Raw genomic sequence first — 15364 nt, 5'->3', positions numbered from 1 at the left:
GTGTTTGTTCAAGATGAATGCTACTAAAGCTTTCTTCCATTTTAAAAGGTTCCAATGTTGTAGAGACCTCGACAGCAACTAACAGAGGATGAAAATGGAACTGTTTTTAAAATATACGCTATTGCTAATATACTGTAGTAGGAAGCTTACAAAAAGAGTTGGTCTGTTACTCAGCCAAAGGGGAAAATGATCAATAAATATGCCATGAAGGCCAAAGTATATAATACCTTTTTGTAACAGTGTTCTGTAAAAATGTTCAGTATAACTTATGGCTAGCATGATACTGAAAGAGAGGTCTCAGCTGACAATGAGGAAAGATAGTTAAGAAAGTACTTAGAGAATTTTTGTGTTTTGAAATTACCTGATTTCCTGAGAAGCAGAATGGCAAAAGCTTGCTTGATCTTGTTGTTCAGTATGAATACAGACCGTGAAAGCAGGGCCTCATGATCCTTCTGACTTTTTGGGTTCTGCTTCTGCGCTTCATCAGAGGATATTGATGCAGTTCCAGAGCTGTTTGAGATTAACTGAGAGATTTGGGGGAACATTCAAGTGTCCTAAAAATGGGAAAAGAGGAAGTATGGTACATGTCTTGAAGAATACAAGCTGGGAAAGTACAGACCACTCAGCTTAGTATCAATTTCCAGAAAGATTATAGGAAAAATAAGCAAGCAAACAAATTGTAAACATTATAGAAACAGGAATATGAATAACACTAGTATTGATTTGTCAAGAACAAAAAAATAATTACCTTCTTGGACAGAAAAATATTGCAGAATAAGGGAGGAGCAGCAGATAAAGTGTACTTTGACGTCAGTACATCTGCTGCTGCTGTCTCATGGTGTTCTTAGAAGCAAGCTAGGGAAATATTGTCCATTATTAACCTATACTGTGCATTTGATTAAAAAATTATTAATTATGACAGATTCATTGCCAAGATGAAAGGATGTATTGAGTAGAGTTTTGCAGTGTGTTGGGTGTTCAGGTTAGCCAATATTTTTATGAATCAGTTGGATGACAGGAGAGAGAGTAAATACATAGTTCACAGAAAATGCTACATTGGAAAAGCTGAAATCATGTTGGAGGACAGTGTCAGAATTTAAAATACGTACAGCAGATTATAAATGAAGTGTGAAAAGTTCAAAAAGGATTAAGTCTAAGTTTATACAGTTGGGCAGACCAATCAACAGCAAAAATGCAGAACAGGGAGCAGTTCATTATGCACAGCTCTGTGGTATGGATCAGAGTTACAGTGAAAAACAAAGTGAATATGGCTCAGCGGTATCACACTAATGTCGAAGAGAAAATACCACAGCAGTAGGTATATATATAGGAGTGTGATTTGCCAGACACATGAAGTAATCTTCTTCTCTGAGCATTGAGGAAGGCTTCAGTTGGAGTATTGTCTCTAGTTCTGCGCTTAAAGAGAGAGGTTGGCAGTCCTGAAGAGACACTGGTGAGGGATGTGGAAAGTATAACCCACAAGGAAATATTAAAGCACAAGTCTTTTATTTTAGAGAACGTATAACAGTTGCCAAATGTGTAGAAAGGCTGTTTCAAATAGTAAGTGAATTATCTATATTTCTGTATGAACATGGAGGATAGAAAAGGTGTAATACACCAATAGTTGCAGAAAGATTTCAGGCTGGATATTAGAAAAAACTTCCTAATCTTAATACTCACCGAGTATTGGAATAGATTGTTCAGGAGGATTGTAGAGTATCTGTCATGAGCTGAGTGTAAGAAGAGTATAGGCAAACATCTGAATTGCTGACATACAGTTGTTTTTGTCCTGGAGCAAGTGAATTAATTAGATGACCTCTTGCAGCCTCTTCCTTTCAATTTTTTATGAATCCGTGAAACACATAGCACTCACATGGAACAAGGTCAGTCAGACAGATGTGATGAAAAGGGGAGTTGCTTGCAGAAAGACAATGAAATGAGATATAAATACAGATCTTGCTTAATGTTTCTAAATAAATTTAAAGAAGGTTTGGAAAAAAAACCACCTAAAAAGGTATGGAATGCCAAAGGGGAAGAATGCTAGTAAAATCATATAGGTACAATTCTTAGGTCCTAATTCCACTGTATTGGGCTCAGTTTTATAAAATTATGTATATGTGGTTGTAAAGCACTTTAGTTTTGTTCTCATTGCATATTTATGAATGTGTGAGAATGCTTTTCTTTCATGAAGGGGCTTTCATTTCACTCCTCTGCCTTCCCTACATATATGCTTTGGAAGATTCAATATCCTCATTGCCTACAGCTTTCTTGGAAGCAAATAAATAGGTTTATCAAGATACTGCAATCAACTGGTTTAAGACCTCTGGCTAAGATGCATCAAAGTCCATGGCATCATCTGTTATGTTGAAAAGAAGTGGCTCAGACGCTCACAAGAGACAGATTTTAATGAAGCTTTTACTTACCACTAGAGCATTAAACAGTTAATGTGATTGAAAGTTTTGTGTTAGGTTATCTGAGTAATTCTTTTTGTAAAAATTACCCACGTAGTTTTTTAAACACAAAAGGAAAGAACAGCGCAAATGTTTTAAACACAAAACATTACATGAGAATTTCAATACTATTACTTTCCTTACTGCCTTTCTGTTAGTTCTGTTGTGCTCAGATATTTTCTTAGTGTAGAAAATTCCTGTCTGTATTTCACAGCAACAGATGGTATGAAATACCCAGTGAGTGCCCTTTCAGGAAAGAGCTCTTTTTGGAGTTGTTGTTGTTGCTCCTCCTATTAAAATATAATTGTGATATCTTTAGGATAAAACAAGACAAGTTTATTCTGAAGGAAAATAACATCACAGAGAGAAAATAAAACTTCACTTTCTAAGGATAGCTTAATCTGCAGCCTGGGTACTGGAGAAAAACAGGCCTGGCAATGGTCTTATTCAGCACTTGGGACTTGACTAGCTTTTTCAAGTGCAGGCTGTTTAAGCTTTAGTTTTAACTATGTTTCTGGTTACTAGTTCACAGCAGTGTTGGCAAAAGGTAAACTTTCTTACATTCTTGCCAAATACTGTTCTCTACAGTTACTAGTCAGCGTCAGGTGGTCAGAAACTTTATTTCAACTTTTTAAGCCAACCGAATCTGCATCAGAACTGGTCATTATTTTTAGCAATCAGCTGTGCACGTTACAAATGTGTTGTCTAATACCATTCACTGACCTCTAAGAATTCCAAGTGTCTTTCATCCTGATATCTCTGTCTCAGAGGTAGTCTTTGTAGTATCTTAGTATTGTCCTCTGGCTCCAATATTGCATATTTTCCACTCTAAAAGTTTTAGAAGCTGTACTCTGTAAAGCATCTCTGTTAACTCTCATGGACAGCATTGCAGATCATGTCAGATATTGCAATAGTTTTCTTATCCATAAATATTTTATTAGTAAATAATTTTAAAATTAGGTATTTAAAAAAAAAAGGATGCTCTGGGATCCACAATTCTCTAGTCATTCTTCATCCCTTCAGGATTTGTCGGTATTCCATTAAGTAGTTCCTCCTGTCTTCTTTCTCGCTTCCCAAATAATCCATCTTGAATTTACTATTACATAATCCTTCTTGCTCAAACAAGCACTTCTCTGCTTTTTCATCCAGCTAGAAAGTTTGCAAACTCAGTTTCCTGAGTGCTCCCATGTATATAAGCCATGTTTCAGGAGGAGACCCAGCAGGAGAGGGATAATCATAACTTGTAGCCCTGGGTGGCTCTTGGTGGACCTCTGGCTTTCATGTGATGCATCCAGCACCTTTTTTTCAGTATGTCTGTCACCAGAAATACAATGTAGTAAGCCTATTACTACTACTACCACCATTACAAGTGTCTTGTCAGATTCGGTTGAATACTTATTGGAATGAACATAAATTGGAGGTGTAGCAAAGGGACATCATACAGAAAGGAAGAGATGATACCAGGTGAATAGTGGTCTCAGGTCCTTAGCAGTGTTCAGCATTTAGCCCAGGCTACTAGAGATAGTGAAGTCACATGTTTCCTTTATTTAGTAGCCCATTTTGATAGCTTTCAGAAAAATTAAGACCAACAGGTGCTGGGACAAGAATTCAGAAAGGTGTCAGAAATGATGGTGATGAAACTCCTTTCCCATTGGGTGGCAACCCTTATCTAAACAGTATCCAGAAGGTGGTGACCTCATGTCATTAATCAGTCAAATACCTGTCTGGAAGAATTGTCCTCTTTTTCATTCCAACCCATAAATTGACAAGTTTCAAGGACTCTACCACCTGTCTCTTAAATAAACTATTAATCATAAAGAACTCATCTGAAATTCTACAGCTTATCAATTTAATACGAAGTTTTGACTGGAAATTACAAGAGCTTGTGCTGTACCCATGCAAATAGCAGCCATCTTTATTATGTTTGTTGATCTCTAGGTTTTCTTGAGACTTTTGAAGAGGTGAAGAATCAAGAATTGGAACGAAAGGCCCAAATAGAAGCCAACATTGTTGCACTCCTGGAGCACTCAAGCAGGGTAAGTGCATTTCCCTCCTCCTGTGGCAAGCTAAGAATTTAGAAGCACAGAACAGGAGAATGAATGGATAAAGAAGGATGCTGGGTTTTATATATTATCCAGCCAGTATCTGCATAACAATCTCTTAAGAGGGTTAAACGTTAAGCCATGTACAGCTGTAGTTTAAAAAAATAAACAAATTTGTTTGATTTCTCTTTATTTCTGGGAAAGAGTTTTGAATATTGATAATACTTGTGACCAGAATAAAAGAAATGTTTGCATAATTGCTGTAACTCATGATCACTGCTATAATGAACATTATTCCATTCATGATAAACATTTCAGAATACTGCAGATAAAACTCCTGCAATATTTTGTTTACCTAAAGTCTGCAAATCTCAGTTCATAGGTATTCTGTCACTACTGTTAAGTAACTGACAATATTCCAGTTGTCTCTCTGATCTACTAAAATTATGTCTGTAATACCCTGCTGTGTAATATTTAAAGGAAACACTTTAGAAATTGTTCCCATTTGCAGTCCACCAATTTTTTGGCACTTTAAAAACATTTTTTCTTTTAACAGATTTGGTTCCTGTGGATTTTTTTATCTTGTAGAAATCTTTCAGCTGAATAATACTTTGATTATATCATCACTTTAATTGTCTTCAAATTTTTTCAGTATGGTATACCATAGGGTATATTTTAGGCAATGACACTTACTTTAGAGGAGATCGATATGGCAACACAGTTTATACTTGTTGCATTTTTGTTTCATCTTCACTGTCCTGTCAGTACATCTTTTATCAAAAGTTGGCAGAATGAAAATCACTCACATTTAAAACACTACAGACTACTTCCAGTATTTTCGGTCTTTGTAGTAGAAAAGCCAAATAATAGACAATGTCCTAGGGACAGGAGAGTTTTTTACTTGTCCAGTTAACCATTTGTTGTTTCAAAGATACAGCGTGTTCTCATTATTGTTATATATATTCTGTCACGCACAGAATGTGAATCATATGAAACAAATTTCATCTGTTACCAATCAAGAGCTGAAGATTATGCAGGAAGACCTCACTTTCAAATCAAATGAAATGCAGAAATCGCAGAGCACTGCTAAGAATCTGATTACAGGTGAGATCAGCAATGAATTTTCAAATTCATTCCTTATAAAAATTAAAATTACCTGAGTTGTTACACTAATGACAAGTATAAGATCAGTGATCTCCAAATATGGAAACACAGTGGCAAGTTGACAAATTGAAACTCTTATGGGTAACAAGTTATTTATATTCCTCAGGAGTATTTCACTTACTATCAGTAAATGATCTGCTTCCTTGCACAGATACACGTTAAACAGATGTATTTTAATACAGGGATACAAAGTTGTTTGAGATAGAAGTTTGACTTTACTAATATTCACCTCAAAATAAATGTTTTTCATGATCTTAAAATAGTGTTTAATAAATTGAATTAGAGACTTCCACGGTTATCTAAATATTATGTATTATTTGTAAATGTAGTTCTTAGTATCACTTACTTATGGTTTGTGCTTTTCTTAAAGGGGAGTGTACCATGGGAGAATAATGGGCAACAACAGTGAATAGCTTTCAAATTCTCAGGCTTTGGTTCTGCAAAGTGAATATTCATTTTGACTTAATTTTGGAAATACTCAAATACTTAAAATTAAGTGTAAGGATCTGCAGGATCTTGCTTGTAATTTCAAAAAGCAGACAGTATTTTTCTTTCATTTCCATAACAAGTATCTGTTTAGTTCTTTATTTGCACTGTTTACAGTAGAATTGTTCTCATAATTCTAAGCCTTTGCCAATATCATTATTGGTTCAGCAATTCTTTCCCTGTTTGTTTGGCTGAAAGGAAGAGGCAGGAATTAAGAACTATAAATCATTTTGTTAGAAAGCTATTACGTGCTGTACTTGGTAGTAATTTTCAAAATAGGAGCTTGCGTTGTAACTTCAGAGTAGTTATGTGCAAATAAGTTGTTATGCACAAAATATTACAGAAATTGATTGTTCTGTTGTGTGTTTGAACATTTAGTCTTTGCTTGTCTGCAGATACTCATTTTGCAGTTCTAGCAAAGTTTAAAAAGCTGGGCCATACATTACAAGTTCAAATACAACTTTTTGTTCTTTTATGTAAGCGTCAATTCTTACTACTCTACAATATAAGGATGTTCAGGATGCACATAGCACTACAGAGACATTATTGAGAGATGTATTTCATTCTTTGCAATGGGAGAGAAGGAAGTTACAGTACATAATTTTCAGCAGATCATTTAAATAATTCATAAGTAAACTTCTGAAAGCAAGGAGTCACAGATACTGTAATAAAAAACTTAAGCTTCTTTCAAAAATACAGCGAATGGTCAGTTTGCACAGTTGAAGTTCTTCCTAAACCTTGAATTATAGCATAACTATCTTCAGGATTTTTTTGTTGTGATTATAACAAAGATATAAAAAGTCCACCAGCAGAACCCTTTAAAAAAAAAAAGGAGGGGGGGGGAGGAAAAAAAAAAAGGAAAGGAAACCATGAAGAGTAAACAAAAGTGCTGATGGCATAGTTTCCCAAAAACATTTCCCTGGGTCACTGTAGTTTGGTCTGAGAGTTTGCTCCTGTGTACACACTGCCTGCTAGACGCTGCAACTTCATGGCGTATCAGAAGGAACTGGGCTGCATCCTCTTCCTGTCTCTTCACCTAGAGAAGTTTTGAGGTTTTTCAGTTTTGAGTTTTTTTCATTGAGGCTGTTGCTGGATAAGGATAAAATTCACCCCTTCCAGTTTCTTCCCTTTTCTCCAGAAAGTATGAATGGATAGGAATAGCCCATTGCTTTCTCACCATAGTTTTTATCAGTATATAGATAGAACAGCCTAAGAATCCTTTCTGGCTTTTTGGCATTTATGTTGTTATTACTCTTTACATGTAAAATAAATCCCAATTAGTCAACTATGTATCATTTTAAAATAACAAAATACAAATATTAGAACAACAAGATAAAAAGTGAAGATGCCATGATTAGGCCTAAACAAATCTTTAAGAAAATCTAAGGTTGTTTTCTGCTATGTCTCTCCAATTTGAATTATTTTTATTTTATAATTAAATTTTTTACTGGTTTTAGTGTTAAAGCCCTGATTTATTGAGGTCCTTAAGCATTTGTCTGTCTTTAAGCCACAGTGCTGTAGGAACACAAGAAGTAGAACTGTGGTCTGTTCAGTGGTGTTTTAGGATCTGACATTGACCAACACCAGGTACTTCAAAGTGAAACTATGGGCAGTTATGAAATATTCTGGCCACAGGGAAAGTGTCTTCTTAAGCCCTTTAGGGTAGAAGGCAGCATAACGTTGAATCACAGACATCCAATGCAGTTCCAAACCTTTTATTTTTAAACCCTTCTTTTTACCAGTATGGATTTTTTTTCTATTTATATAAATGCTCTTTGCACATACAGGACCCTTTCAATCTTAACTTATAGCAGTGTGTTACTCAGGATAACTGCATATTTTACACAAAAATCTTGTCTTGTCTCTTTTTTATTTTGAGGTTCCTAAAGAAATCAACAAAGCACTCTGTAATAAGACAGAAATGTTGATTAAACCCAGTATTTCACTCTAAAAAATAAGTATATCGCATAAATACACAAGAGGAGAGATGAGTACCAAAGTCTTGCTATGACAGGGTTTTGATCAGGTGAGATTTTCCCAAATAATTCCACTAAGGAAACCATACCCACAGTTTTTGGAAAGTTGAATTCTCCTTCTGTCACATGTGCACATCCACTCCCTTCTGCCATAAAGATCTATACTGCCTTGGTTAAGTTTGGGGGAAAATTTCCTACCCATTTTCCAGGTGTTCAGCACAAATCTGAGTGTGTGAGCAAAATATACAGTCTATGCTGAGAGAAGTTTCTTTGTGCTGTCTCATCCTGCCCAGTAGCCCACTTTGCCTGATATTTTAGAATGTAGAAAAAAACCCTGCATTATTTGTATCATTCTTCTGAGTTAGACAAAGGTCTGAAACATAAGATTATGTAGCCATGTGTTTAAATGTTCAGGAACATGAAGAAAATACAATAACAAGGCTGCAGGTCAGAAAACTACCCAAAACAAGGCTAGCCACATCTAGTCCTTCCACACTTAGGGTGGATGACTTATTCCCAAAACTGGATCAAAGTATATTTTTTATTTTGTGTATCTTTCTTATATCCTCTCTTAAGCATCTCATGTCTGAACAGTTTCAGTCTTTACATCTCTCTTCATATAAGAATCCATCCATTATTCTAACTCCTTCAATTACCTCTATCTTTGTTGTTTCTTTTTAATGGATTGTTACAAGGAAATGCTGTATATTGTAGCACACGCTCATTTTGTCAGCTATGACAGTTCTTATTCTGTGGAGATATAGAAGTGTTCTCCTGTACAGAGTAAATGTTTAAAGCAAATTTGGCTATTTACTCTCATAAAACTAAGTCTTATCATATACAAGCAACATAAATAAAAACAACATAATGCTAAAAAACTTAACAAAAATAATTTTTTTAAATTGTCTGCATTATTGCAGTCAGCTTTTTGTAAGGTATCACCACTGCTTTAAGACCTGAAATTGACTGATGCTATAAACAACTTTAATTATAGAAATACCACACTGTGAAGTAGAAAATCACCATGTTTTCATTACTCTTCACTTTCGGAGTATAATACAGTAATAGTAATATAGGAGTCTGACTTACAGGATGATTGTGAAAACCAATTTTTTTTCTTTCATTCACATTAACATTCCCATGAATATCAGAATCAGAAAGATACGCAGGAGTTGTTTGTATTGCTTAAGTATAGCATAAATGTTGATATACTGGGCAATGTATTATGAAATAAAAAGTACTGTCAATAAGAGATTGTGTATCTGGTGATCTAGAGAGTCAAAAACTGCAGATGGACTTACAGAAGATGGAACTCTTGGAGGGCAAGATGGTTGATGAACTGGCTTCTCTTAAAGACAAAATTGAACAAACAAAAACGGAGCTGGAGGTCTACAATAATTTGCCAGCTCTGAAAGCATCAGGAGAAGAGAAGAAAAAGGTAATGAAAGGAATGAAACCTTGGATTATACAGAATTTGTGTGGTTTTGAGCACCTAGTGGAGGGGAATCCAGGTCCAAGACTAGGAATCCTGACTGATAGCTGAAAACTGGGCTTGCACACCAGTGCAAATGAATCCAAATCCTTCTCTGCTTATATATGTGACTAAATAACTGGGTACAGCAGGCTGTCACTGGATGCCTTTTGATATCTTCCTTCCACAAAATTTCCCATTTATTTTAGTGATTCATCTGAACTTTTCTGCTGTAACTTATGACTACCCATAAGTTTGAACTTAGCAATCTAACCACAGAACCCAAACAAAAAAGAAAAATCTATCCTGCATGTATTTGCTCTAAGACAAACTCCATCTAGAGCATTTCCCATTTCACATGTGATAAATTTCTTACAAATTCTTAACATCAGCATTCCCACTTGTGCTGATATAATATAGTCTAAGCTTACAACTTGGTTGTAACTGTTGAATATTATCTTTGGGATAGAGCATGCATTGCTAGAGAAAAGCCTTATGAGTTCTTTATGCATATGATATTGTTCTGAAAGGAAGAAAAAGTAGCATCTTGAAAGCTGAATTAAAATAATTTGTCTGTAGCCCACGGCAAATGAACTCATCCATTAATCGGTTTGTGTTGGGTTTTTTCTACCTAGAGACTCCAGGATGACAAAGAAAAATTAACAAAACGTAGCCATGCTTTCAAGAAAATAATGGAACACTTGAACACAGAGTATGAGACACTAAAGAGAGAGCTGCAAGAGAATGAGACACATTCTCAGGTATAGCTCAAGCTATATATTATCTCTTCAGTTGTTTCTATCACAGTTTCGGTTTTCTCATACACATGAAACATTGTATGAATGGAATCAGTTTTTGCCTTCTCAGGGAGTTTTCAAAATTATGTGTTGTAATTGTATAGCCATATTTTCTGCTTTCAAACAAAGTTAATATTATGCCAATAGATTTCTTGTAAGCTTTGTATTTCAGAGTTACTAGGCAGAGGTCTTTCTGAGCTTAAAAATTGTACGAATACTTTGTTTAAGTGTTTGTATTAATCTTGCTCAGAACTCTCCCCCTTTTGCCCTTCCTTTGCTTGAGGAGTTTTGAGGACTGACTTAGAAACTACAGGAAGAAAAAGTCACTACTAATTAGATAAGATGACTTTTGCTTTTAAAGTTATGGTGGTAAGTTTTTTTCTTGCAACCTGTACTATTAATTCCATCTCCTTTTTCCAATCCTTCTTCTCCTTGCAGACCACTGAAGTTTTAGGATTTGTTCAGACTTCTTTAAACCCAAGGAACTTTGGTATATGAATATATTTACATTTACATTTCAAAAGTGAATCAGGAAAGATGTTTATAAACTCTTGAACAGCTTTGATTCTCCCATTATAAACACCCATAAATTGATGTCATTTTGGCAACAGAACTGGCATATAGGTTTGAATGTACAGAAGGAAATGTACAGAAGAATGTACAGAATGTACAGAAGGATAACCTCAAAATAAGCCGAAAAATGGAAATCTATTTTTTTCTTTGTATTTCACTGATTTTTATTGTTCCAGGTTGTTGAGATCTTTGTCCTTTAGAACTGTTACTTTTTTCTAATTCAATTAAAAGCTGAAGGTGATATTTGTACATGTTTGAGTTAACTTTCTTCTGGAGTGAACTGTATGGAGCAGATGAGAGGGCATAGCTCTAAATGAGAAGGTATACGTATACATTCATAGCATATGATTATTGTGGACTAACTCTAGGGTGATGATATAAATCCCCAAAGCTCCATGCCAGAGTCTGCAAGACTTCAGATATTGTATATTTTTTTATGTCAAGATCCGATTCTTATTCCTAGAGATTATGTAAATCAGAAATTGATACCCAGCCAATGTTAAGATACTTGTATAATGATGTTAAAAAGTTTATATAAAATAGTAGTTCTACAGCATTTCTTCAGTTCATTAAGCTGTGGCAGTTCTACTTCAATGTGTGTGAAAAGCATTTGTTTCTTTGCTTTTTATGTCACGAGTGTAAATGTCATGAGGGTAAATAAAGGTATATCTTAAAATAACTGATTAGTTGACACACATCAAAGCATTTTGAAGTACAAATAACATTTACATATCTTGAAGGTTTGGGCAATTTTGCAAGCAGTCAATTGTATGAGTTGTGGCGTTCACAGGAGTATGAGTTCAAGGAGTTACTATAAAAATGCACCGAATAGTTCCTTAGATATATATCAGACAGTATTTTAAACCTAGGCTCCTTTACCAGCTGTATTGCATGTAGCAACATTTACAAAGGGGCAATAAAAATTATAATTGGTCAAAATATCATATCTTGGAAATAAATGACTACCATGTTTGCTCTGAACCAGTACACTGGGTAACTGAGTCTTCACTGTAAGATTTATTTTGAGTAATATAGCAACTATTTTCATATCTCCTAGCTTAAGAATAAGCTTTTAAGTAAAATGGTGCAATATTTTCCTAATTTATTACCTTAGTTTCCACTGAAAGTTTAGTCTCAGAATGATTTTCAGTTTTTGCATTTAAAAAATAACATCTGCATATCTTGAAATGCAGAACCTTGAACAGTAGCATCAGAAAAACAAATATAAAATTGTATTGTAAGGAAGCAGCCATCGATATAATGTCCACATTAGTTTCCTGTTGATGCTGAAAGTATTGAAGAAGTGCCAGCACTTAACCCACACTCCTACAATCTTCTTGCTGCAGCTCTGTTCTTATCACAGCTTCTGGCATCAGACAGGAAACTTAACTATGGAAGTAAGGAAGTTTCTTCTGTATAGCTCAAAGTCCAAGACAGCGTCAGGAAATATTGTATCTTTGGTGATTTTAGATCTTACTGATTTTAAGAAGAGATCGTTTAAAATGATATGAAGTATAATGAGAATTAGTATATCCCTGCAGTGTTCACCTTTTTACTTCTGACTTGCTTACACCTTTCCTTATATGACAAGTCTCAAATTCTCATCTGATTTTTTCCATCTACCATTGCAGCTGCATGCAGTGCTTTTATATAAACAGGTGTATGAAGCGCTTAATTATATACAGGTTAATCATTGGCAGCTTTCAAAAATCATTTTGCCATTGTTTCTCATTTCTGTGGGTTTTTGTGAAGTAACTTTGATCTTACCAGGTGATAAAGTACAAGATATTGATACAACAGGTTTGGGGAGATTCTTTGTATTAAGTATGTGTGTAATAATTATCGTTTTCACTTTTGGCTCTTTTTGTGTTTTCAGCTTACAAATTTGGAGAGGAAGTGGCAGCACCATGAGCAAAATAACTTTATGATGAAGGAATGTATCCTTTTCTTTAAGAAATACAGTAAAATTCATGCACTGTATTAATTGAGGAAGAAGTCTGTTTCCTCCAGCAGAATAAGACAGGACGGAATGGGAAGCAGGAGACAGGGGAGGAGGGGAAAGGCAATGCTTTGCAAATGTCTGGTTAGCTGATAGGTATTATATATAGCAAAACTTGCATGTGTTGTCTGAAACAATTTTACAGGGTCCTAAAGCATGAGATATGTCTTGCAGTCTGGAGTTTTTCCTGTTGGGTAGTTTTGCCATTAGGTTTCATAGGAAGATCATCTTCACATCTGTCCAGTCTTATCTGAAATTATCCAGCAAGTGTAGCATTGTTTGAAAATCTGTACAGCTTGGTGACTTTGCATGGTATTTTGCACTTTTAAACCACCGTAAATATCAATGATGAAAAAGTAAACAACAAATTGTATGCATTGAATGTCCGTCTTATCAAATAAAAGAGGAACTGCATATTAGAGGGGAAAAAAAAAAGATAAATATGGTAAGATATAACAATGAGATGCTTTCGCTGCAGAATGGGTGGGGATGGGGGAACTGCATTGTAGCTGTCTCAATATGTGACGCTAATTAAAGAGTTACATTCCACTAATCATATAAGACCTTCCAAAACATCAGCAAAATCTCATTTGCTTCAAGTGACTTTCATAAGATAGTTTTTGAAATTGGCAAAAGCACTGAAGTTTTTTTTAATTAGAATTGATGATTCTTCTTATCTTGTGTAGAGATCTGAGTAGGGCACAGCTGCACTTTTATTTTATATTCTAGGGACATTGAATTCACTGCAATAAATTCTCTTCTTTAAAGTTATTTAGGAAACAAAAAATCTGAAATATCAAAGATGCATAGAATCACCATTATATGGTTATAGTACAAATGTAATTGGTAAAAGTAACAGCAAAACTAGACTGTATCATCCAGTGCTGTGTGTTGGACAGTGGACATTGCTACATGTCTCAGAAGATGGGACAAAAATGTATTTCAGGCAAATCTGTAATAGCCTAGCCATCAGGGGAAAAAAAAAAGGGAACTGCATATAGCGTTATCTTTTTCATATACCAAATATCCCACTTCTTGTATCTGATAAGTGCTCTAGTTCTTGGAAAAATCTGAAAAAAAGTCTTGGTCAGTGTAATATAATTGGAGCCACCTCCTCTATGAAGAAGGCTCTACAGGAATATTTTATTAAGGCAAGAATCTTAGATTCTATTTTTTCTAACAGGAAAAACTCTAAAACAAACCAAGAGAAAAAGTTGATCAGGATATTAAAAGCATCTCCTAACTTGCTACAATGTATTACCTATCCAAGTGCAGGCCCTTATTCAAAGTTTTATGTCTACTTGGGCTAGTGGAAAGAAAGGCCCTGCTGTCTTGGGCTGGGACTTTTGTAGCCAGAGTTCCAAAGTGCCAAACTGTATGGCTGTAAATAGCTGAGTGCTTTGAAGTGGTTTTGTTTGCGATGTAACAATGGGCAGCATCTTCCACAAGGGACCTATTGCCTGTATATATGAAAACAAAACTGACTCAGGCATGTAATCTCCTTTTTTTTACCATGCTTGGCATGAGATGGTAGCTAGTAAATTGGTGTAAATCTCTTAGAACCAATTTGAGTTTTTTCCATTATTTGCAACCCTTGACAGTTTTCACAGAAGGAAACTTACTGTATTATGGTTCCCTTATGATCTCTAATTATGCTAATATTTATACTGGCAGTTTGTTTCCTTAATTCTTTTAATCAGTCATAGCAACAAAAAGTCAGGAGAGTGACTACCAGCCAGTAATGAAGAACGTGAGAAAGCTGGTCACAGAATACAACAAAGCTCTCATAGAAGCTTTACAGAACACCAAGAACTGAACGCAGGCACTTCCTTCCTGCCCCAATGGACCAACAATGAGAGATGTGCACAGGCAGCATGGAAAGCTGAACTACTGAGCTCATTCGCTCACCACTACAGCGACAGATACTCTTAAAAGTATTTCTCCAGGTTTTCAGAAGTCATGGGTTTTAATAGTATGCCTCCTTTTGCAACATTTAAAAATTTTAGAAATAAATTTCTGAATTTCAGAAGCTTGTAGAAATAAAAAGGAAATACTGCACAATGAGTGTAAAATCATCAGAACATTTTACTGAGGCCCATTGCTGGATTGCATCTCAAATGTGAAACTTCAGTCTGCTTTACACAATGAATGTCTTAATTGTCTTGTAGTCCTATCCCTGCCAAACAGAACAGGAGTTTTGCCTGAATAAGGACTGTCTGACAGGCTCTCATATGCATTATCTTAACTGAAGTGTATAATAAGAGAGATGGTAATATCAACATACCATTCCTATTTAAATAGCAATTTATAACAAGTAAAGAACAAATCTAAGGATGACAAGTATCCTTTTAAATCCGAATTGCATCATAGTATAAAGTCTTATAATAAAAGCAAGTGTACTTTGGA

General features: G+C 35.1%; 1 protein-coding gene across 1 annotated transcript in view; it reads left to right on the top strand.

Annotated features, from left to right (window-relative positions):
- Positions 1 to 15364, top strand: part of IFT74 (intraflagellar transport 74) — a 41732-nt gene extending 26368 nt beyond the window's left edge. Inside the window, exons 15-20 of the mRNA XM_069775989.1 lie at positions 4389 to 4486; positions 5470 to 5596; positions 9393 to 9556; positions 10225 to 10350; positions 12836 to 12896; positions 14659 to 15364. Of these exons, the coding sequence (XP_069632090.1) occupies positions 4389 to 4486; positions 5470 to 5596; positions 9393 to 9556; positions 10225 to 10350; positions 12836 to 12896; positions 14659 to 14774 (692 nt within the window). The 3' untranslated portion in view covers positions 14775 to 15364. The remainder of the gene's footprint in view (positions 1 to 4388; positions 4487 to 5469; positions 5597 to 9392; positions 9557 to 10224; positions 10351 to 12835; positions 12897 to 14658) is intronic.

This window comes from Haliaeetus albicilla, chromosome Z (genome assembly GCF_947461875.1).
Source record: "Haliaeetus albicilla chromosome Z, bHalAlb1.1, whole genome shotgun sequence".
In the NCBI taxonomy this organism is placed as follows: Eukaryota; Metazoa; Chordata; class Aves; order Accipitriformes; family Accipitridae; genus Haliaeetus; species Haliaeetus albicilla.
Note: the sequence above shows the minus strand (reverse complement) of the source record. Positions and strands in the feature narration are given on the sequence as shown.